The 25,404-nt window shown below is 37.3% G+C and overlaps 1 protein-coding gene across 11 annotated transcripts in view; it reads left to right on the plus strand.

The window, feature by feature from the left end:
* The window catches only part of FRYL (FRY like transcription coactivator), a 178,028-nt gene that overhangs the window by 116,640 nt on the left and 35,984 nt on the right, over window positions 1-25,404 (plus strand). For 8 of the 11 annotated variants that reach the window (XM_067468777.1, XM_067468779.1, XM_067468778.1 and 5 more), the window contains 16 exons: window positions 636-804; window positions 1,008-1,043; window positions 1,836-1,920; window positions 2,060-2,172; window positions 3,620-3,770; window positions 4,413-4,516; window positions 5,529-5,714; window positions 7,822-8,023; window positions 10,371-10,492; window positions 11,971-12,161; window positions 13,034-13,128; window positions 15,760-16,367; window positions 17,414-17,511; window positions 19,147-19,317; window positions 20,249-20,389; window positions 23,366-23,563. In XM_067468777.1, the coding sequence (XP_067324878.1) occupies window positions 636-804; window positions 1,008-1,043; window positions 1,836-1,920; window positions 2,060-2,172; window positions 3,620-3,770; window positions 4,413-4,516; window positions 5,529-5,714; window positions 7,822-8,023; window positions 10,371-10,492; window positions 11,971-12,161; window positions 13,034-13,128; window positions 15,760-16,367; window positions 17,414-17,511; window positions 19,147-19,317; window positions 20,249-20,389; window positions 23,366-23,563 (2,670 nt within the window). The remainder of the gene's footprint in view (window positions 1-635; window positions 805-1,007; window positions 1,044-1,835; window positions 1,921-2,059; window positions 2,173-3,619; window positions 3,771-4,412; window positions 4,517-5,528; window positions 5,715-7,821; window positions 8,024-10,370; window positions 10,493-11,970; window positions 12,162-13,033; window positions 13,129-15,759; window positions 16,368-17,413; window positions 17,512-19,146; window positions 19,318-20,248; window positions 20,390-23,365; window positions 23,564-25,404) is intronic. The other 3 variants (XM_067468773.1, XM_067468775.1, XM_067468776.1) reach the window with 1 other exon arrangement.

A 25,404-nucleotide genomic window follows, 5' to 3' on the forward strand; every position in this document is an offset into this window, starting at 1 on the left:
CACACACACACACCACAATTAGTGTCTTGTTCTTAATTATCTACAAAGTACAGTCTTTGACTTCAGGAAAAAAAGTGAAACCTCTTCATTTACAATAAAATGGCTTAAGGCAGGGGTCCTCAAACTTTTTAAACAGAGGGCCAGGTCACAGTCCCTCAAAATGTTGGAGGGCCGGATTGTAATTTGAAAAAAAGCATGAATGAATTCCTATGCATACTGCACATATCTTATTTGTAGTGCAAAAAATACTTTAAAACAATACAATAATTAAAATGAAGACCAATTTTAAGAAATATAAACTTATTAGTATTTCAATGGAAAGTTTGGGCCTGCTTTTGGCTGATGAGATAGGATTGTTGTTGTTGTTGTTGTGGGCTTTCAAGTCGTTTCAGACTTAGGTTGACCCTGAGCGAGAGCCGGGTAAATGACCTTGGAGGGCCGTATCCAGCCCTCGGGTCTTAGTTTGAGGACCCCTGGCTTAAGGGTTGACAAAGAGGTTACTTTGTAAAGTGACAAGTAATAAAAGATTTAATAAATATCAATGAAAATGAAGTTAAAAGGTTTAATCACCAGTAATTATATGTACTGTATTAAGTGGTTCCTTGACTGATTGGTTCCTAATGTTTGGATCACAGGTTAAGAAGGTAATTGTTTACTTGGGTAGAGATAAAACCATGCAGCTTTTGGAAGAGCTGGTGAGTGAACTACAGCTTACTGACCCTGTCAGTTCTGGAGTTAGTCATATGGACAACCCACCATATTACCGCATCACTTCCAGTTTTAAAATCCCTTCTGTTACCTCAGGTGAGACAAATTATTTAATCAGTCCCTTCCTTTATGTATAGATGTATTTCATTATTGTAATATATATTTATGTTAATAGCGTTGATGATTTGTTTTATCATTTGAATGGTTAATATAAAGGGTATTTATATTAAAAGTTGTTTTGGAAGTTTTGATGACATGTATAATTGAGCTGCTGCTATCTCACTCCCCATGCTTCAAAGGAATGGGAAGCGAGAAGTCTAGCTCTAGATGCAGAGGTACTTTCCATGAATGTTTGAAGACTTGAGAGAAGATTAATGAGCTAAGAACATTTAGGCAGTGCTCCCCTGCACCCCTTCCCCCCTTTTTAATTTTTTTAAAAAAAAGCATTGAGCAGTAAAATCATTTATCTTTCCATTATGGAACATAGAATTAATCAAATTTATTTAAGGACTTGTGCATGCCTGGTGGATTTTCTTTTCTTTTCTTGAAACAGCTGCCATATCCAAAGCTTGGAAAACTCATTGGAAATTAATTTGTTAATTCATCAGAATTTAAAACAATGATTTAAAAGCTGTTATTTTGCCATGTTTAATAAAAGTGAATCTTTAAAATAAAATATTTGAATGTACAATTCACACCTAATGAAATTATTACAAATTAGGTTTGTAATAGTATTTTAAAAACCTGAACCAGCGTTAACAAATTAATTTCAAAAGTAAAGCCTCTGGTATCAATTTACCTTTAACACAAATGATTCCAAGCCCTTTTCATCTCACAAGCTGTTTTGAAACTCACCTCGGTTTCAAAGTATAACATACAGTATGACATGAAGGAATGCTGAGCAGAAGCACCAAATTCTTGTTTGGATGTTCAAGAACTAATTGCATGGTCCCTTGCATCTTGATTTTAAGCATTTGATACACATTCTTTTCATAGCTTTCTAATTGCACAAAGTTTGACAAGTAAGAGTCCTTATGCATATCAAAATGATAAGTTATATTCAGAAATCCAGTTGCATTCCACAGTATATAAAACATGCTAAAGAGCACATTATTTTACATTTTTAGGTACTACTTCAAGTAGCAATACAATGGTGGCACCCTCAGATGGTAATCCTGACAATAAGAATATAAAAGAGAGCACTGATGAAAAGTAAGTAGAGGTTCTTCAAACAACAACAGTATTGAAACACATTTGAAATACAAATTATTTGTTCTTTTAGAGGACAATTACAACTTAATTAATAAAAAGGTTTTATCTGTTGCTAACATCATCTTTTGTGTCCATTCAGTTATGTACATCTAGATATCTACAGTGGATTGAATAGTAATCTAAATCGCCAGCACCACAGGCTAGAATCTCGCTATAGCAGCAGTTCGGGAGGATCATATGAAGAGGAGAAAAGTATGTATCTACCCATTTTTCATAGGTAGATGTACACATGAGAAACACTAGCTGTATTTTGTGAAAAATGTTTATATTTAGCAGTGTTGAGGGATACCTGATCTTTATTTATTACTAGCTTGGGTACCCAGCATTGCCAGGGTTTTTGAAAATGTTATTTTTTTTAATTGCACAAATTGTATAAGGTTGTGGTTGAACTACAACTCACATCATGCCAGGTTAACCCTGAAAAACTCCATCAGTACTTAAAGTTTGTTAAGTTGGGCAAGTTTGTGCTAGATGCATCATCGGTGGGGTTCAGTGCGCCCCCGGTGGTGGAGTGGGTTAAACCCCTGTGCCGGCAGGACTGAAGACCGATAGGTCGCAGGTTCAAATCGGGGGAGAGGCGGATGAGCTCCCTCTATCAGCTCCAGCTCCTCATGCGGGGACATGAGAGAAGCCTCCCACAAGGATGATAAAACATCAAATCATCCGGGCGTCCCCTGGGCAACGTCCTTGCAGACGGCCAATTCTCTCACACCAGAAGCGACTTGCAGTTTCTCGGGTCGCTCCTGACACGACAAAAAAAAAAAGTGCTCTCTGGCTGTAGGGTAAACTAAACGCCCACTATGATGAGTCAGTCCCCTCAGACTCCTCTAGTAGGTTGAGTTAGTCATGGGGGTTCTGTGTGCCAGGTTTGTCCAGGTCCATCATCAGTGGAGATCACAGTTTCTCTGGTTGTGGGTAAACTACAGCTGCCAGAAAGGAAGTTCAGTTCCCCCCAAATTCCTCCAGTAATCAAATTTGGCATATCAGGTATGTATGCCAAGTTTGGTCCAGATCCATTGGTGTGCCCAAATGTGAATGCTGGTGGAGTTTGGGGAAAATAGACCTTGACGTTTGGGAGTTGTGGTTGCTGGGATTTGTAGTTCACCGACAATGAAAGAGCATTCTGAACCCCACCAAGGATAGAATTGGGCCAAACGTCCCACAGCGAACCCCCATGACCAACAGAAAATACTGTGTTTTCTAATGGTCTTTGGTGACACCTCTGACACCCCTCGCGATTCCCCCCCAAAGGGTCCCAACCCCCAGGTTGAGAAACGCTGATCTAGGGGCTATTAAATTTTAATGTCCACAGTTGAAATGGTTATTGGCTATATAACCACAACAGCATTTGGGGCTTTTTCCCTTAGCCCCAGCCCAGTTTTGAATGCAGAAATTCCATGTCTTTTGTTCCTAGGAACATGAATTAAATACTTATATAAAACAGTCCAGGGGACAGAGTAGTAATTGATATGGGGTACTATTGTTGAAGAAAAAACTGTTAGAAGACATCAGAATATTGGAGTGCATGTGGAGTGCAAAATGGTGCTGTATGCATATTTGAAAAGAATTTGTGTCAATTAGCATGAATATATCAGAATGAAACTCAAGTTGTGAAACTAATGCTGTTGACAATTGCTAGGTGATTCAATGCCACTGTACTCAAACTGGCGGCTGAAAGTGATGGAGCACAATGAAGGAGAACCTTTACCATTTCCACCTTCAGGGGGTTGTTGGTCACCACTGGTGGATTATCTGCCTGAAACATCTTCTCCCGGCATGGTTCTTCATCGGTAAGCAATAGATGTAAATAAGGTATTGGCAACTGTCGTTGGTTGGAAATCCGTGTTGAAAGAGTCGTCATCATTAGCAGCAAGGCAAACAGAAGCTGAAAAACTACCTGCTTGGGCTGTGCTAACTGGATTTCCCACACTGAGCAGGAAATTGATCACAGTGGTCTATGGGGCCCCTTCCAACTCTGTGTTTGTAATACTTCTATGTTAGTTTATATTTATTTGCAGTAGTGGTTGAGCATCTCAAATCAGGGAATTCTGAAATTCCCCGACCAAGAACTGAAATTTGCTCACTGTGTTCAATCAGTAGAAATAATGAGAGGAATGGAGATTATATGTTTTTAATGGGTATTTATATGGATGTTTATGTTATGCTAAATGTTTTAATGGTATTTATGACTCTTGCTGCCAATTTGTAAGCTCGCCTTCAGGTTGAGAAAAGTGAGATAGAAATACTGCAAATAAATAAATAAATGCTTCATATATGACAGCCTCAAACATGTCTCAATAATTCTTGAGAGAACTGGATTAATTTAGACTAATGTTAATTGTGGAATCAATTATAATTTTGTAGTTGGGATACTAGTAGTAAGTAACTGCTATTGTATTGTGTTCCTTTAACCAGTATTTTTTTTTTTGTAGGTGTAACATAGCAGTGATTCTCTTAACTGACTTGATAATTGATCACAGTGTGAAGGTTGACTGGGGGAACTATCTGCACCTCTTACTTCATGCAGTGTTTATAGGTAAGTTCGTTTATATAAAAAATGGACTTCAATTTAACTTACAATCCCATGCTTTTTTGCTTATTTCTTTTCTGTGTACAAACCCACACGATCTCTTTGATCATCTGGAGAGGCCCTGCTCGCGCTCCAGCCTCCCTCGCAGGCGTGATTGGTGGGGACGAGGGAGAGGGCCTTCTCAGTGGTTGCCCCCCCGACTCTGGAACTCACTTCCCAAGGATATCAGGCATGCCCCAATATTAGCAGTCTTTAGGAGGAGTCTGAAAACATAGCTGTTCCAGTGTGCCTTCCCGGAACAAGGAAATAATTCCCAGCAACATGTCCTCAGAATGCACATTAACTATTGGATTGCACTCCCCTCTCTTCTTTAAAACCCTCCTACCAGATATAGCCTACCTTTTTCATGTCCACATTTATTTTTTAAATTTTAAACTATTACATTTGGCCCGGCCATGGGTTTTTAAATCCTTGTGTGTTATTGTCTATATGTGATTTATATTAATGTGTATTGTATTGTACTGTTTTGTTTATTGCTTTTTTTGTTTTATTGATGTGTTGTTGGGCTTGGCCTCATGTAAGCCACTCCAAGTCCCTTGGGGAGATGGTGATGGGGTATAAATAAAGTATTATTATTATTATTATTATTATTATTATTATTATTATTCCCCTTCGTCTTGCAATGCAGCTCTTGGGAATCTCAGTGTTACTCCAAACCACAGCTCAAATTCCCCCTTCTCAAATAGCAAGATACATTTCAAAAACCACAATGGTGACTTCTGATCACCCCGAATGGTGGCTTCAGCTATTTGTTCCAGCCCTCCAGAGTATGTCAACTCTAGATTTAACAGAGTAGTAGTAATTGGCCAGCAAGAGCATACATTCTAACTACTTCTATTTTCTTGTCTGGTTTCTAGTAAATTAGTAATATAATGCCTTTGGATAATACTATTACAACAAGTGGAAGATGTCATTCTGACTGTACTGTCTCTAATGTGTGATCTTTTATCGCTTTTAGGACTTGACCACCACCATCCTGAAGTATATGAACACTGCAAACATCTCCTATTGCATTTATTGATTGTGATGGGCTCTAGCAGTAATGTCCAGTCTGTGGCTTCAGTCCTTCTCAGGAATAGGGAGTTTAATGAACCCCGGGTGCTCACTGTCAAACAAACAGCACATTTGGATTACATCTTCACAGGTATTTTAGATATGCTTCTAGTTAACACATTGAATATTTTGAGAAATGAATATATCATGTTGAATTGTCCATAACAATATACTTATTAACCATTGCAGCCAAAAGTTATTTACAGCTAATTATTAGACATCGTCTCAATTTTAATAGAATTTATGAAACTAGGGCTGGGTCTACACTGCACTATATCCCAGGATCTGATCCCAGATTATCTGGCAGTGTAGACTCATATAATCCAGTTCAAAGCAGATAATCTGGGATCAGGTTCTAGGATATAGGGCAGGAGTCCTCAAAGTAAGGCCCAGGGACCTGATACGGCCCTCCAAGGTCATTTACCCGGCCCTCACTCAGGGTCAACCTAAATCTGAAATGACTTGAAAGCACACAACAAAAACAACAACAATCCTATCTCATAAGCCAAAAGCAGGCCCACACTTCCCACTGAAATACTAATAAATTTATATTTGTTCAAATTGTTCTTCATTTTAATTATTGTATTGTTTTTAAGTGTTTTTTGCACTCCAAATAAGATATGTACAGTGTGCATAGGAATTCATTCATGTGGGTTTTTTTTTTTTTCAAATTATAATCCAGCCCTCCAACAGTTTGAGGGACTGAGACCAGGACCTCTGTTTAAAAAGTTTGAGTACCCTTGATATAGGGCATACATTCATTAATGTTTTAGTTATAAACCTAAACAGAGATCAGTGGCACTAAGCCCCTGAACATAATGTAATAACATATATTAAGGACTGATATTAGGCTATTTTTTAAAATGTAGAACTTAGTACAGACAGAGTTAAATGTCTAAGTTAGGTGAGATTTTGTATCTATATCTTTGCCATTCCCTTTATGCTTCTTCCCTTTTGCTAACTGTTTTTTGAAACTGCTCCCAAGTTATACTCTCCAAAGGAATTGAGACTCGTTTTGCTTAAGTTAATAGTCCATTTCTTTGGAGAATGCTTATACCCCTCAAAAATTTCTATGTAAAGTGAAGCCCCCAAGAAAGGTCACTTTTATTAGTGGCTGAAATACAGGGTTAGTCAAAATGAATAGGCCAATTCGGGTACAATTAATTTTCTTATTGGCCTATTCATTTTGACTAACCCTGTATATTGAGCTTGTGAAAACGAAGCACTTGGGGCCATAGCAATTACACCTTTCTGATCAGGATACTGTTGAACCTTGATACAAACCCCAACTTTAATTAAACACTACAAATTAGATATTGGTGCAGGAGCTACTTCTGCTTTGGATTTATTGTCCTTAGCTCTTCCAGAGCGTGAATCACCCATCAGCTAGCTGTGTAGCTTGTTAATTTCCCATGTGTGTGAAGCAGAGTCCATGAAGAAGAGGAGGTTGCTAACCTGTTACTGTTTCTTCAAATCGTCATCTGTGAACCCACACAATCCACCCACCCCCCTCCATCATGCTCATCCTTGGCTCTTGTTTGCTTTGGCAGACAGGAACTGAGGAGATTTGAATGGGAATCAACCAGGGCATGTTGGATGGATAAGTTGGCTTTGTCACCCAAAAAGCCAACTTACTGTAGAAATTTTCGAAGATAGGCTGCACAGGTACAGAAACTCTCAAAGAAACACAGTTACATGTAATCAATCTGCTCTTTCCATTTTGTAAATAATATAGAAAATGATAGATAATTCTTTGAACATTTAGTTTTAGTATGTATGCTTTCTTCAACATACATCACTTTATGTTGCATGCATTTTTTTTCCGTGTCAGGAGCGACTTGAGAAACTGCAAGTCGCTTTTGGTGTGAGGGAATTGGCTGTCTGCAGGGACGTTGCCCAGGATGTTTTACCATCCTGTGGGAATGCTTCTTTCGTGTCCCTGTTGCATGCATAAAGAAATACAAATCTGATACTATTTAGTGCTGCATGGGCATTTTCTATTTTATTTCAGCAGATGGCAGCACTAAACCACATAATATGACCACCCAGCTGATGGATTTCATAGTATTTTTTGTTTTTGAAATAATATATTAATATATTAATAATTTGTATTAAATATAGTAAATATTTATTAGCGTTCATTGCAACATCCTATAAGATTTTGTTTTGTGATAGTAACTATGTCTTTCTGTAATTAGGTGTAAATGATTTTATACCGGATCACCAGCCCTCCCCAATGACAGACTCAGGGCTCAGTTCAAGTTCTACCTCTTCTAGCATCAGCTTAGGAAATACCAGTGCTGCCATTTCTCATATGCATAGCACCATCCTCAATGAAGTCGACATTTCAGGAGAGCAAGATGAAAAAATGAAATCACTCATGGAGTTTATTACTACCAGGTAATATTTAAAGTTTAAAATGTAGCATCTTTTATTCAATTCTGTGATACTGTGAGCATGTTCAAACATGCTGGCCATGTCTTGCATGAAGATATCTACTGGTTTCAACATTTCTGGTGCCCATCGTGATCCTGCAAAACAAAGTGCAAATAAAGAAATAAGCAAACCTAGCGGTTTATTTCCCAGTATAATTTTACAGAGCATGTATGTCACCACTTGAATTAGGCATACTGCAAGTCTGCTCTTTTGCTTTGCTACTCTGCTGCTGAGTACGTATGCCCAGTATGGAATACATCTCACCATGGTAAAACAATTGATGTGGCTTTTAATGAAACATGCCACATTATCTATGTCTTTGCCCAGCACCACTAGAGAAATTATACTGTTTAGCCAGTATTGCACCACCTGATATCTGCTGGGAAATAGCCAGCAATGAAAGGATCAGGGCATTGACATCTCCGGGCCATCCTTTGTTCGGAGATCAGCCAGCATGCCAATGACTTAAATCAAGGAACAGATCTACAGAGATACTCGCAGGAACACCTCAGCAGGCAAGAGTCCAAAAGTGGCAGGTAAAAACTCAGAACATCTGTCGTGGCTGATACCGGATGAGAAACTCCCTCCTGGGCACACGAAAGACTGGGAGACTTGGCAGGCACTGAACAGCCTGCACTCTGGTGCCACGAGATGCAGAGCCAGCCTTAAGAAAAGGGGGTACAAAGTGGAGTCTGCGACATGCGAGTGTGGAGAAGAGCAAACCACAGACCACTTACTGCAGTTCAGTCTGAGCCCTGCCACATGCACAATGGAGGACCTTCTTACAGCGACACCAGAGGCACTCAAAGTGGCCAGCTTCTGGTCAAAGGAAATTTAGTATAATGCCAAGTTTTTAACTTTGTGATTTTTTAATACATTATAACTGTATTCTCAGTTTGCTTCTGACATGAGAAATAAATACAGGGTGAGGCAGCATAACTTCCTTTTTTAAAAAAATGCATGCCATTCAGTCGGTTGAAGACATAGCGGAGTGCTAGTGGTCTCGTTCGAGAGGCGGGAGCATAAAGTTTTATCCTGACACAGTTCAGTCGCCAAAAAGAAAAATCAAAAAGAAAAATGGGGTCCCCTAAAACTGTGGAGAGCAAAATCCACTGATTGTGGTAATTCATGTGACTACTGGAATCTACTCATATGTAATAAAGAACAGGACATTTACTCACACGAAGACTTTGTTTTATACTTCAAGAGAAGAACCAGTTGTTTCTACTTAATGTGAATGTGGCAGTCCTGTTTTTTTTGATACTTGTATTTGTAATATATACATTGAGTTAATTTAGTTATTTTCACATTACCACAATCAGTGGATTTTGGTCTCCACAGTTCAGTCGCCATCATGCGTTGGAACAGTGAGGAGCGTGCTTTTGCAGTTGAGGTCTACTTTTCGAGCGGATTTGGAGTGGCCGGCCCCGCTCTCCAGATTTGGCCCCTTGTGGTTTTTTTAATGGAGTTTTTTGAAATCCCGTGTTTATGTGAACCATCCAAGGACCCTACAAGATTTGAAGACCAACATTCAGAAGAAATTGCCAACATAACGCCTGCTATGCTGGCAAGAGTAATGACAAACGCCAAGAATCAGTTTATTCATTGTATGGAGAATAGAAAATGGGGGACATCACCTACCTAATTAGATCTTCAAAACTATGTAAAACAAAACTTTAGGTATGTGCCTACATTATAAAAAAAATCTGATTCATACAATGGTTTTTACTAAGTTTTGAAAAAAGGAAGTTATGCTGCCTCACCCTGTACTTGTTTTAGGCTTTGTTGTCGGAATATTTAGCAGAAATGGAGAGATGGATGAATTGAACATTCTTTTAGTGAATGTTGGTTCTTGACTGTCTCACTCAGATTCGCTAGAACTTGAGAACCAATGTTTGTACTGAAGTAACTTCTATAAGAGCCTTTCGTTAGGCATATTTTTTTACAACTTTGTCATAATTAGTTCCTTTTTTAGCTTCTTCTGCAACCTCTGCTTTTTGTTTAATTCACTCTTCAGAGTTGGCTAATAAACCAAGTGCTGTTTAGAAATATACTTGTCCCATTTTGCCTAACAACCATAGATATCTTCAGCAGTCCTGTAAGCTGTATAGGGGAAAGCTTTAATGGGCTGGAGGAAAATGTTATTTTTCTAGTCATTAAAGGTTTGCATCTCCTGCATTTTATATAAGGGAAGATTTAATGGGGTGGTAAAATTGAATTTTCTGTTGTCAACAAATTGAACACTTTCATAGATGTATTGTCTTCACATTTATGGCAGATGTGTTTCAAGTTTCCTTCTTTGTTTTTTTAGAAAACGAGGTCCGCTTTGGAATCATGAAGATGTTTCAGCAAAGAATCCAAGCATAAAGAGTGCAGAGCAGTTAACTGTATTTCTAAAGCACGTCATTTCTGTATTTAAACAATCAAGTTCAGGTATGCTTTGCAACTGGTAATGTATGATGCATTTTTCATATAGGAAGATTTCAAGGGGAAAGAATAATACTGTATATACTGTCAAAATACGGGCCCTATTATTCATCCTGTTGTCTCTGAATTTCAGTGATATGGCATTGTTAAAAAATGAAGCATTTTAGACGTATATAAACAGGGATTCCTTTTTTCAAACTTTCCAATCAATCTATTTTGAAAGTATTGCATTTTTTGTTGCTGTACCACCAAACATTCAACAGGACAACTGCAGGGGCAAGACTAGCAGGTCACTCACTTCAGTGAACTGCTTTAGGAAATGTTTGTGCATTTTCATGTCTCCCCAAATTCTTCCAGTTAATACATAGCTCATAAACCTACGTATTTAGATTTTGCCTCAGTATCCAGATATCGAGACAGGAACTAAATATACTTGGTTTATTTATTTGTACAACATTACTAATAAGTGCAAGTAACATAAAATTAATATAAAAAAGAAGAATAACAATAAAACCATAGAACAGCGAAACATTAAACTTTGGGAGCAGTAATAGAAAAAATAAATAAAAAATGTGATGTGTGAGCAAAATCTATAAACAGCACTGGATAATTTCTTGGATAACTAAAAGATCTTCTAAAATACATTTTAATCTGTATCTTTTATAGAAATATGTATATTTATAGAATTTTACAATGTTTATGTGTTGTAATTATGCTGTAATCCACCTCGAGCTACGAGGAGAGCCGGGCAAGAAATAAAATTACTATAATCAGCAGCAGCTTTCAAGTTGTCCAGGCTGGTATTAAGGACAGAACTAAAGAACTACAAAAATCATCCTAGGCTAAATATTGAGGCCATAGGATCTATGTTTATCCTGAAGACCCAAATAAAATTATTTGATTTTTGATTTTACAAATCAAATGCGAGTTTAAGCCGGAGTATTTCTTATTGGGCTTAACCGACTTCGATATGGACAGTAATACAAATAAAATATTTTTTTATATGGTAACAGCAGCAAGAATAAAACTAGCGCAATTCTGGAAGGACAAAGAAACACCCACGGGAGAGATAACATTTCCTTCATCCCCTAAGATCAGTCTTGTATACAAATCCCGTGGCTTCAATTGCTACTCCACTGTGCTTAGCCTAATAAAAATTAAAATCATATTTTAATGTGCTTAGCCTAATAAAAATGATATTTTAATGGTCAAATGAAAGTAACCCAAAACCCATCTTAATATCATTGTTCATTAAAATCTTGGCTATCTAAACAAAATAAAGAGGTGTGTGTGTGTGTGTGTGTGTGTGTGTATACACACACACACACATATACACATACTGAAGAAAAAGTAATAATTTAATGTCCACTTCTAATGTGTTTTGCTGGAATAAATGTGTATGTTGGCACAGTAATTTGCTGTGTATAAAGTTTCTCAATTCCATTCTTCACTTCATGCTCTTATGTACGGCACTTTATTTACAGTTGGATTTCAGCTGGAACATCACCTGAGTGAAGTTGCTCTTCAAACTGCACTTTCCTGCTCCTCTCGGCATTATGCTGGGAGATCCTTCCAGATCTTTCGCGCACTGAAGCAACCTCTGTCTGCATCTACGCTTTCTGACATTTTGTCCAGACTGGTGGAAACTGTTGGGGATGCAGGAGAAGAAGCTCAGGTACTTTTTTGTCTACTAAAAACAGTTTTAATGTGCAATTTAAGGTATTTAAATAAATGTTCATTCGTTGCTTGAATTTATTCAACTGTCTTTATGTGAAAAGTATAACTTATAAGTTGTGCACAATAGCATTTAGCATGTGTCACATGAACCTGATTCTGCTCACATGTAACTGAATTTTAAATGTTGCTGTACAAAACCAAGACTAAATATAAATATATTAATAATGTAGGAATATAATATGTTTCATATTACATTTTGAACAAATATTTCAAATATCATCCCTCACTTTTCCTTTATGACAGTGGGTCTCAACCTCTGAGTCCCCTGGTTTTTTTGGCCTACAACTCCCAGAAATCCCGGCCAGTTTACCAGCTGTTAGGATTTCTGGGAATTGAAGGCCAAAGCATCTGGGGATCCACAGTTGAGAACCACTGATTTATGGTGTTGTGAGAGTTCTCAAAATGTAAATGTAATTAAGCTGAAGAAAAAGAAGCACACAAAGCTTCTCCTACATAATGCTTCTGTGTGCTGGAAAACACGTGAAGCCATTCTGAATACAGTTGCTAAGTCTCCTAGAAGCATACATGTGAATAATTGATTGACAGGATCACTTAATTTTGTGTACACTTAAAACTGATTCACTTCCAAGATGTTTCAGCTATTTCTTTAAAGACAAACTGTGATTATAGAAGCTATACTATCCTGTTCTCTTGGGGGGGGGGGGGGTGGGCAGTATAATTTGGTGGTAGATTACATATTCTGTGTGCATGGAGATGCGTTCTTGCTTCTTGTCATCTGTCCCTTGCACTAATTTTCTCTTGAAATCTTTGTCCCTCTGTTGTGTATGTGTCCCAAATTTTCCCCCACAGGGTTTTGTCATAGAACTACTTCTTACTTTAGAGTCAGCTGCTGATACACTGGCAGACACCATGAAGCATTATGATCTTCTCACCGCACTTTCCCAGTAAGAAACGATGTAGTCATCTGTAGTGTGTGTCTTGCATCATCTGACCATAAAACCCAAAATTTATTTTTGTTGCATGGAAAAAGGAAATGAGGGAATCTGCAGGTTACAAATTATCATGGCATGTGGAGAGAAATTGAAAATATGCACCTACTTAGAATAGGATAGCTCTTGAGTTATGGAAGAAGGCAATTTTTGCAGGTGTAGCTTGCCATGCAGATTCCTCTTCTATGCAACAAAAGTGCAGAAGCTCTGTTTTCTTTTTCATCTGGCCCCCATAATTTCAAAAATTCAAAACCGGATACTTTATTGACAAATGCTTCCATGGGTTGCGGAAGTGGGTTTATCTGCTTTTTATGCCTTTTCTTCCATATTTTCCCTTTTTCCTTCCCCTGAAATGCAAAAAGCTGGGTGGAAACAGCATAACTTCAACTATAATCACATAAATGCTGGATGTGGAATGTGCAGAATAGACATTCCTATCCAATGGTAATTATTTTCATTCTCAATCGGCAGAGAAGAAATCATCCATGAATGGATCATTCTTGGTGCCAAAATGCCATGTGGTTCTTAACTAAAATTTCTGTTGGTCCTCATCTCATCCTACTTTGGTTCTTCCTTTGGCCACTTACAAAATACTGTGCGGGGTCTTCTTTCTACTTCTTTGTTATCTTGACTTGTGAAAGAACTAAAGCAGGAGGAAATAAGGACTAAAAGAAAGTTTTGATTTAAAATCACATGACATTTTGCATAGCTTGGGTGGGACAAGAATTAACCCATTAATGGATAGCTCCTTCTCCTTAGCAAGAATGGACTTTCACAGGAAGTTCTCCAGTATGCCCCTTTCATTAGGTTGTACTCATGGAGGTGTGTATGGGATTGTTGTCTTAAACATTCAGAATGCATACTGCCATACTGGCAAACCATACATTGATTCTTTCTCAGGCTTTTCAAACAATGAACCCATAGGATTAAAACTCTCCTTCCTAAGAAGTTAATGAATTTTTCCTTGTGATTTTAGAAAGACCTGAATGTTTTGTTTGTTTAAAGTTTACTAAGGTTTTTTTCTTAAAATGTTAGCTCATTGTAGAATAGTAAAGGCTCCTGGGGGTGGTGCTCATCTCCATTTCTAAGCCAAAGAGCCGGTGTTGTTCATAGACACCCCCTAAGTCATGTGGCCAGCATGACTTCATTGAGTGTCTTTACCTTCCTGCTGGAGCAGCACCTATTGATCTACTCAAATTTGCATGTTTTTGAAGTGCTAAGTTGGCAGAAACTGGGGCTAACAGCAGGAGCTCACCCTGCACCCCAGATTCAAACCACCAACCTTTCAGTCAGCAACTTCAGCAGCTCAGCAGTTTAACCCGCTGCACCACCAGGGGCTCCCATTATGTTATAACCTTATATTAAAGATTATGACTAAAATCCTGTTAGGTAGTATAACTGTGCTGATGCAGGCAGCAGTTATGGTACCAGGAATAAAACATGTGCTTGGGATAGAGATAGTGGTAAGTAAAGCAGGGAGAAGAATGGATACATAACTCCCATTCCATGCACATTTAGTCCTTTCATTCTTCCATAAGGGTCTTTTGAGCTGATCTTCTAATTATGCTATGTAACATTATTTTTGTTCCTGGGTTATAAATGTAATTTCCTATTATTTCTGTCATAAAAACATGAGAAAAGTTTGGTTGCTGTGATTTTTCTGGGCTGTATGGCCATGTTCCAGAAGCATTCTCTCCTGACATTTTACCCACATCTATGGCAGGCATCCTCAGAGGTTGTGAGGTTTGTTGGAAACCAGGGAAATGAAGTTTATATATCTGTGATTCCAACAAAGAACTCTTGTCTGCTTGAGGCAGGTGTGAATGTTGCAATTGACCATCTTGATTAGCATTTAATGGCCTTGTAGTGTCAAACTTCAAAAGTTTATTAAACTGCAAAAACTTTGTTTCAGCAGGTCATCCTGCAGCACATTTTATTATAATTTTTCAGTGAATATTTCATTGAGTCTCAACCCATTCAACAGAGTTTGCGGCAGCCACATAAACAAAGTTTCTGGAGTATAATAACAACTCCTTTCAAGGTCAATACACAATTAAATAGGAAATAACACTTTCAAACCAGGAACAGAACACTTTTCAGATTTTGTTAAATAGTATTATTAAAAGGACTAGAGTATTTTTTTTTCTCCATTTCTACCCCGCCTTTCTCCACCCCAAAGATGACTCAAGGCGGCTTTACAACAACCGCTTACATCAGTGCTACATGTAGTGAAACTATAGTTGGACTTCCTGCTGGTGTTTAAAATACTGAGGTCAAATATTAAAGATGAACTATTACTGCAAGACAGAAATATGCAGGCACCCATTAAGATGTCAAATATTTTTTACACTAGAAAAAGTTGCATGCTAGCTTTTAAGCAGAGGCTGGATGGCCATCTGTCTGGGGTGCTTTGAATGCAATTTTCCTGCTTCTTGGCAGGGGGTTGGACTGGATGGCCCATGAGGTCTCTTCCAACTCTATGATTCTAATATGAAATTAAATCAGGAGAATAAATTCCTTGGTGTACTTTGAGATTGTTTTTTTTTTTATAACTTTGATGTGCCATACTCTTTTTTTTCATTTCAGTGCTTCATACCATGATCCATTAATGGGAAACAAATATGCAGCTAACAGGAAAAGCACTGGTCAGATAAACCTAAGCACAAGCTCCATTAGCAGTGGCAATTTTATAGGCTACTATAGTAACATGAGAAGCAACTCTTTGCGACTGAGTTTAATAGGTGACCGAAAGATTGATCGGCGGAGGAGCAACACACTGGATATAATGGATGGAAGGATAAACCATTCCAACAGTTTAGCAAGGACTAGAAGCCTTTCCTCCCTGAAAGAGGGAGGAATGCATGATGTGCAGCCTACTACTGACCCTGTGAACCTGATGGCTACCATATTCTGGATTGCGGCATCATTGCTTGAATCAGATTATGAATATGAATACCTCCTGGCTCTCAGGCTGCTCAACAGACTTCTGGTCCATTTGCCTCTGGATAAGTCTGAAAGCAGGGAGAAAATTGAAAAAATGCAAAGTAAATTAAAATGGAATAACTTTCCAGGCCTTCAGCATCTCTTCCTGAAGGGTTTTACCTCAGTTTCTACACAGGAAATGACAGTTCATTTACTTAGCAAACTCATCACAGTCTCCAAACATGCGTTGGTGGATCCTTCCCAGTTAACAGGTAAACTTTTCAGATGTAACATATGTAGCCATGTTGTATTGACTGCTGAAAATTCAAATTGCAAAAGTGAATTGGCAAAAAGCAGTGAGGTGTTCTATGAGAAGAGTTCACAAGAGAGGTTTAGAAAAATGAAATATCTTATCTTGTGATTATAGTAGATTTCTCAAAGAATTATAATAATAATATAATAATAACAACTTTATTTTTATACCCTGCCAACCATCTCCCCTAATAATAATAATGATAAACTTTATTTGTACCCCGCCACCATCTCCCCGATGGGGACTTGGAGCGGCTTACATGGGGCCAAGCCCAGACAACATAATACAGCAATAAAATCAAAACATATACAACAGACAACAACAACATTATCAAAATGACATTAAAAATAATAAAATAATAGTAATAATAATAATAAAATAAAATAAAAATTCCAATAGACACAATCACAATAGAGATGACAATGGGTGGGCCACATATTCCGAATTTTAAAAAAAACAATTAACAGACTAAGCTGAGATAAAATAGGAACAGGACGTTTAAATGGAACTCATAAAACACACAGAGTTGTGGGACAGAACATCCTATTTGGAGGGCACGAACTCCATTAGCCGAAAACGTTGAGGGGGTGTAAAATATCATGCTGTGCACCTACTCGCCAAAGTCCCTATGGGACTCGGGGTGGCTTACAAGGGACACGCCCAAGATTACAATTAAAGCACACATGTAAAATACTTTAACCAATTAAAACATCAGATAAAACAAATAACAACACAATTGAAAGCAATATAAAAACAATACGGCTGAAAGAAACATAGCTGAGGTACAGATTCAATGAGTGCAATGCATTTTTATAGGAGCGCAGGAAAGTGCAACAATACAGTAAACTGGGCAGGAAATACTGTCATGACACATTAAAATTAAAATCTATTTTTGTTGGATTTAAATCCCATATCATTTGCAGGCATCATATTTTGGAATAAGTAGAAAAGACTAGAAATGTGTCCTTTGAACAGATATATTCTGCTTCATTTCTTCCTATGCAGGATTTCCTCTCAACATCTTGTGTTTATTGCCTCATCTAATCCAGCATTTTGATAATCCAACTCAGTTCTGCAAAGAAACTGCAGATAGAATAGCAAAGGTATGTAATCACCTGAAATGATTCAGAAATTAACTTCTACCATAGTGAAGAGCGTAGCAAAGTGTGAATTAAAAACTTATTTTCTCTAATGTGGCATTGGAAACAGTTTCCAAGGAAGTGCTTACAAGGAAGGTTACTTATGATATTTAGTCAACAGAGAACTCTGGATGTGACCTGATCATAAACTCTGCAAATACTATAAAATAACCTCTACTCCACAATCTTCAGAATAGTTTGCAGAATAGTCTGATTATTCTCTAGTTTCGATTTCATATTGCAAAAAGAGATGTCTATAAATGAAGAGAAAGAATGAACAACTGTAGAACAGATCGAGGAGTTGTCATCTAACAGGTTATTTAAGTTTTAAGATTACATTCCTCTTTTTGCTCAAGTAATTTCTATGTGCTTTCTCCTTTAATTTAAGGAGGAGAAGTCACATAAGTAGGCATTGAATGTCGTTGATAAGGCAATCACTGGGAAACCATCTATAGAGGAAGGGGGTACATTGGATAAATATCTGACCTGATCATTTCACTGGTTATTCACATGATACCTGTTTTATTTTTGGTTTGAAGTATGCAAACTATTTCAGATATTTTGACTAATGCATGTTACATTTGCTGATCAGTGAAACCACTTCATTGAATACAAATCTAGAAGTATCCAGTGTTACTTTACAGCAGTGGTTCCCAACCTGTGGTCTGTGGACCACCAGTGAATGAAAAAATATGATCCATGCAAGAACGAAAATATGATCCACAGCCTCACCTTAACTACACCATTGCCTCAAAACCACGCAGCAAACAAGAGTGACTGTTCTCGCGAAAATCTCTTATAGGCAACAGGGATGTTGGAAGGGGAGAGGCTGACTACCCATCAGCTCTAGATTATTAAATATGGTTTGCTATGGACGAGCAGATGGCGGCTACTGAATGGCATATGTAATAATAATAATAATAATATATAATAATGATATATAATAATAATATATAATAATAATATATAATAATATAATGTATGTGTGTATGTGTATATATATATATATATATATATATATATATATATATAATATTATAATGTAATACATTATAATACTAATAATAATAATACAATATAATAATTATATATTTTATATTACATGTAATATTACTAATAATATTACAATATAATGGTATAGTACAATATAGTAATATATAATACTGATATCATACTATGCTAATAATATAATATATTGTATGTATATATATTTTGTAAACTGCTCTGAGTCCCCTTCGGGGTGAGAAGGGCGGCATGTAAATGTCGTAAATAAATAAATAAATATGTTCTGTATCAGAAACTACAGCTGAAGTGGTCTATCCAATGCAATTTTCTAAATCAACACCCCAAATAACCAAACCAAATCTAAAGTTGACCAAAAATTGATTCCTAATCCTTTTGGTACTAACGTTGGAGAATGGTTCCTGATCAAAGTGGTCCCAGTTCAAGTGATCCTGGTCAAAAAAAGGTTGGGAACCACTGCTTTACAACAATAATTGTAATTGAGTTTCACAGTATTATCTTTAGCCAGTGACTATCATAATAAAAAATTATACTTAAAAAGATATTTTTGACAATATTTTTTCTTGTGTTTCACAGGTTTGTGCAGAAGAAAAGTCCCCAACGCTTGCCAATTTGGCTCATATGATGAGTCTATACAGTACCCATAGCTATTCCAGAGACTGCTCAAACTGGATTAATGTAGTGTGTAGATATTTGCATGACTCCTTCTCAGAAACAACTTTCAATCTTGTTACTTATCTAGCAGAGGTAATGAAATAATCTATTGTCTCATATAGATTCCAACTACTTTTAGTTATGGTGTGTTATTTTTACTTATAACTGAGCTTTTTATCACCTTGTTTTTAAATGCTGCTAAATACAATTGGGGTGGGGGATTTTCTTGAAGTTCAAGAGACTGTTTTGCAACTCTTTCAGGGTCAATGTTTGGAATGAGAGTCTTGCAGCTATGTTGAATTTCACATATTGTTGATTTTGAATTCCCAGTATTTTTTTTTCACTATTGACTGTGCTGGTTAGGAATGCTGGAAGTTACAGTTCAGCAACATATGGAGGGCCAGGCAAAGAACACAACTGATCTTTGCAATTCATTGATTGGAAAACTCCCCAGTTTTCAACCCTTCGCTGCACAGATTATAAAGTACCATTTCCTCATCATCTTCCCTATCCATTTCTTAAAGAAGCTCAGTTTGGGTCCAAACAGTGTCACATTTCAAGTAGATTTATTGAAATCATTGGAACCATATGTTGCTTGTAACTAGCCTAAACCCAGTTTATTTTATTGGGCCTCTTTTTAAGTATGAATTTATTTATATTCAACCACTACTTCTTTTAACATCCACATAAAAAACATAAATAAATTTGGCAGACTGGTAATGCTTCTAAACCTGCACTTTCTAAAGTAATGGATGAATTGGGAGCTCATAGATACTCTATATAAAGAGTGCAGACTTTGCAGATAATCACAGCTCGGAAATCTTTCTAATATAAAATTAAATAATTTCACCGAATACTATGTTAAAAGCATTTTTAATGTAGTTGGCTGGAGAGTACAATTTTGTTCAACATCTGTTTTTAGTACCAATTTTTTTAAAGGAAACATAATCACTCTCAATGTTTGTAACACATAAATGTATGTTTAAGGACAATAGGTTGACTATCTTTTAATTTTTAATTTTAGCTATTAGAGAAAGGAATATCCAGCATGCAGCAATCTTTACTTCAAATCATTTATAGTCTTTTGAGTCATATTGACCTCTCTGCAGCACCAGTAAAGCAGTTTAATCTGGAAATCATAAAGATCATCGGTAAATATGTTCAGGTAAGAATTTTTAAAAGCTTGGCTCAGCACATTCTGTACCAATGTAAAATTTCACACAGTAAATCTGTGTTTATAGAACAATATTTTGAATTTACCTAGATAAACTATGGATAAATTTAATAAACTACAGGGTGATCCAGTATTATTAATGCAGGCAGTACATTCATTGCATTTTGTGCTACAGAATATCTCTATTACTATTCAGTGTGTGTTGAATATTGAACATGCATCAGCCCATCATTGAACCTGATGTGTGTGGTTGTTTAGCTGAATGAAATAAACAGCTGAATGTTACAACACAGCTCTGGAAAAGAAATTCAGCATAACAATGTCTACATAAAACCTTTCTTGTTCCATGAATACTCAGTTGTAAGAGAGACTTTGCTTCCATAAGATATAATGTCTGGACGCTTAGTGTATTGCTTTATAACAACCCATTCCTATACGATTTGTTTATTGTTTTATATTTGGGAGCAAGACTTTCAAAATAGTTTGTTGAAAGTGTCATCCCTGAAAGAGATTTTGGGTTTTTGTAGATTTTTTTGGTAGATGTGTTGTCAAAAGCTTTCGTGGCCGGAATCACTGGGTTGCTGTGAGTTTTCCGGGCTGAATAGCCATGTTCCAGAAGCATTCTCTCCTGATGTTTTACCCACATTTATGTCAGGTACCTTCAGAGGTTGTGAGGTCTGTTGGAAACTAGGCAAGTGAGGTTTATACATCTGTGAAATGTCCAGAGCAGGAGAAAGAACTCTTGCCTGTTTGAGGCAAGTGTGAATGTTGCAATTGGCCATCTTGATTATCATTTAATTGCCTTGCATCAGGCATGTAGCCGAAATTCTCATGGTGGTCTGCAAAAAGCCCTTACTGGTACATTATTTAAACTGTTATGTTTATTCATATCATGATCTGATCACCTTGCTCAATATATCTCATATGCATGGGGGTATTGGGGTAACGATACAAAAGGTTTGCTAGGGTAGACCCTCTTTCAGTGAGACTCAGCCCCCCCCCCCCCGAATCAAAATCCTGGCTACAGGCCTGCCTTGCATCTTAAAAGTCTAGCTGGTTGCTGCCTGAGGGTCCTTTGTTGGGAACTGTTATCTGGCCCTGATTGATTCTTGCCTGGAATTCCTGTTTTTTGACTGTTACTCTTTATTTACTGACCCAATTTTAGAGTATTTAAATACTGGTAGCCAGATTATATTCATTTTCATGGTTTCCTCCTTTTTTGTTGAAATTGTCCACATGCTCATGGATTTCAATGGCTTCTCTGAGTAGTCTGACATGGTGGTCGTTAAGAGTGTTCCAGCATTTCTGTATTCTCAAATAATATGCTGTGTCCAGTTTGGTCCATCAGGTTCTCTGCTATGACTGACTTCTCAGGTTGAATTCGTCTGCAGTGCCTTTCATGTTCCTTGATTCGTGTTTGGGCAATGCTGTGTTTGGTAATCCCTATGTAGACTTGTCCACAGCTGCATGGTATAGGGTAGACTCCTGCAGAGATGAGAGGATCCCTCTTGTCCTTTGCTGAATGTAGATTTTCTTAGTCGGTCTGTAGATAGTTTGTAGGTTGTGTTCCTTTTTTTTTTTTTTTTTGTAGACCTTTTTTTCCAGAATGCCTGGGGCACATAATTAGTTTAGACTCCCAAGTACTGATATTGTTCTTTACCTCTGAACAAAAAGGAGCTTAGTCCTAATTAGCCAGGCAAAATTGTTCGTGCCCATCTTGGTCCATTTTTGCAGTTAATAACTATGCACTTAGCTTATTGCATTGTTGTCAGGAGACATTCAGTCAAGTAGACTGTAATCAGGGTTCATATAGGCTACCATCTGTTCACTCTCTGGCCTCTCATTTGGATGCTCAGGTGTCTTTTTGTTTATTGCCTGTTATTTTAATCAATGCCTTAGTTATGTAAATGATTGTAATCTGCTTATTGATTAAGCATTTGATTAATGAAAAAAAGTATTGATAAACCATCTGTTTTTTGATAAAGAGAAAAATATATATGCTGAATTTATGTCCAATAAAGTAATTTTGTGATATAATACCTTAAGATGAAATTACTTATTTCTGGATTTATGCCTCTGTAAAGGAGGGAGAGAATGAATCATAAATCATGTTTTAAAGTTTATTTAAGATCCAGCTTGTTCCAAACTGGGCTTCTGGATTAATCACAGTTCACTTTTGAAAGGGTGTGGGAACAAAAGAATTAAGAATATAACACATTAATATATTAAGGATAATCACCCACATTGTTTCACTGTGCATTTTTAAAAATTACATTGTTATGTTGAAATATGCTCTGTTAACAGGATCTGTTTAATTTACCATTTTTATCTATCTAGATTTTAAGTCTTTGCAATCAAGTAAAATTCTACTTCGAACAATCTCAAAACAAACCCTGCTGGGTTTCTGTTTCTTCTTTTATTTTCTCTTTCCCTCACTGTATGGCATCTGTATTTTCCCCCTTTCTTTTACTGACCTCTCAGCTTGATATGTGCACTTGTTTTGAAGTTCATCACTGCAGAATTAAAGAGAATGCTCTTAACTGAGACTCTTCCTGTGGTGTTTTGCTCTTGTCTTGATTGCTGCTAAAGAAATTCAAGTGTGACCCCATGTAGAACTGGCATACTCCTTTCAAAGCCACACTGAGACACCAGAAGCAGCCATTATAACAAAACCTCACTTATTTCATGCATCATGTCATGAACGTGCTCTTGAATTAAACTGAATGATTTAAAATTACTCTGGGAAAACTGCTTGAATTCTAACACAGTGGCATGGATGCTTTTAAACACTAGTTTGCACAATTTCCAGCACTAGATAGTAAGCCTCCATATATTAAACATTTCAGAAATATGTTTTTGTTTTCATGAATACAGCCACCGGATTAAAAAAAAATATTAAATTTCTTTACTATTATTTTGTTATTAGCAGTAAGAGTAATACATATGTTCTCTTTTCTGTTTTGTTAGAGTCCATATTGGAAGGAAGCGCTTAATATTTTGAAACTGGTGGTATCTCGATCAGCAAGTCTTGTTGTACCTAATGATATTCCAAAGTCCTATGGTGGTGATATAAGTTCCCCTGAAATTTCATTCACCAAAATTTTTAATAATGTTTCCAAAGAACTACCTGGGAAGACCTTAGATTTCCATTTTGATATCTCAGAGGTAAGGTCATCTTAACTGAAGTATAAGGTTTTCCATGCTTCGATTTCTCTGTTAGGATGTTGCTTTCTTTGCAACTATTGGATCGTGTGCTTGGCTGTCGTTTCACTTAATGCCTGAATAACCAGAAATAAGTGGTACCAATTCTTTAATTCTGTTACTCATACACAGGAAATATGGCCTAGATTTAGCCAATTAAATATTCTGCACAGGTTGATCATAAAAATAAAAACAATAGCAATGATCGAAAGAGCTCTGAAAATAATGAAAGGTTTTGTGGAATTCCAGAAACGGTTTGTTATGGGGTTATGGTGAAACATCATAGAAGACAACATAAGTCTTCCTTGGGAATGCAGAAGCAATTGCATACTTTTCTAGATGTCAGTAATCCTGAGATATAGAAATTAGCTTTTTAATGTGCTACTCACCTAAATCAAGTACAAGATTTTATTTTTCTCAAACTCTCAGTCCCGTACACCACTTGTATTTCATCCTTTTTGTATATGGCTACACAGGACAGTCAGTCAGTAATTATGTGGTAGGTGCAGTAGATAGAATCATAGAGCTGGAGGACACCTTATGGGCCATCCAATCCAACCCCTTGCCAAGAAGCAGGAAAATCACATTTAAAGCACCCTCGACAGATGGCAATCCAGCCTCTGTTTAAAAGCCTCCAAAGAAGGAGCTTCCACCACAGTCCGGGGCAAAGCGTTCCACTGCTGAATAGCTCTCACAGTCAGGAAGTTCTTCCTAATGTTCAAGTGGAATCTTTTTCCCTGTAGTTTGAAGCCATTGTTCTGTGTCCTAGTCTCCAGGGCAGCTGAAGGCAAGCCTGCTCCCTCCTCCATATGATTTCCCCTCACATATTTATACATGGCTATCATGTCTCCTCTCAGCCTTCTCTTCTGCAGGCTAATCATGCACAACTCTTTAAGCCGCTCCTCATAGGGCCTGTCCTCCAGACCCTTGATCATTTTAGTCACCCTCATCTGGGCACATTCCAGGTTGTCAATATCTCTCTTCAATTGTGGCGCCCAGAATTGGACACAGTATTCCAGGTGTGATCTGACCAAGGTAGAATAGAAGGGTAGCATGACTTCCCTGGATCTAGATACTAGACTCCTATTTATGCAGGCCAAAATCTCATTGGCTTTTTTAGCCGCCAGATCACATTGTTGACTCATGTTCAACTTCTTGTCCACCAGCACTCCAAAATCTTTTTTCACACATACTGCTGTTGAGTCATGCACCCCCATTCTGTATCTTTGCATTTCATTTTTTCTGCCTTAGTGGAGTATCTTACATTTGTTCCCAATGAATTTCATTTTGTTAGTTTTGGCCCCTCTCTCTAATCTGTTAAGATTGTTTTCAATTCTGCTCCTGTCTTCTGAAGTATTAGCTATCCCTCCCAATTTGGTGTTGTCTGCCAACTGCCTTCTAACCCTTCATCTAAGTCATCAATAAAGATGTTGAAAAAATAATGGGCCCAGGACGGAAATCCATTCACTTTGGGTTATCCTTTTCACCATCCAGAATGAGAAAGGAATTGTGTGGTTTTTCCTTTCATTGTTGACTCAAAATCCCTTCCTGTTACTTTTTTCCTCCTGCCTTGCCCAGAACAGGACATCTTAGCAGAATCAGTGGAGAAGAAACTTTCTTTCTCAACACATCCCTCCTCTGCACTACAAAAACATGCTTTGGAGAGTTGTGAAATTCCCCAAAGCGGTTTTTGAAATGGCAGCAATATTAGCAAGGGGCAACAAGGGGAGGGATATAATTGTGTGTTAATTATAGGGTAGTGTTGCTTGGAACCCTTTGTATGTGCAGCTCAGACTAGCAGATTA

This window comes from Anolis sagrei, chromosome 5, assembly GCF_037176765.1.
Source record: "Anolis sagrei isolate rAnoSag1 chromosome 5, rAnoSag1.mat, whole genome shotgun sequence".
NCBI lineage: Eukaryota > Metazoa > Chordata > Lepidosauria > Squamata > Dactyloidae > Anolis > Anolis sagrei.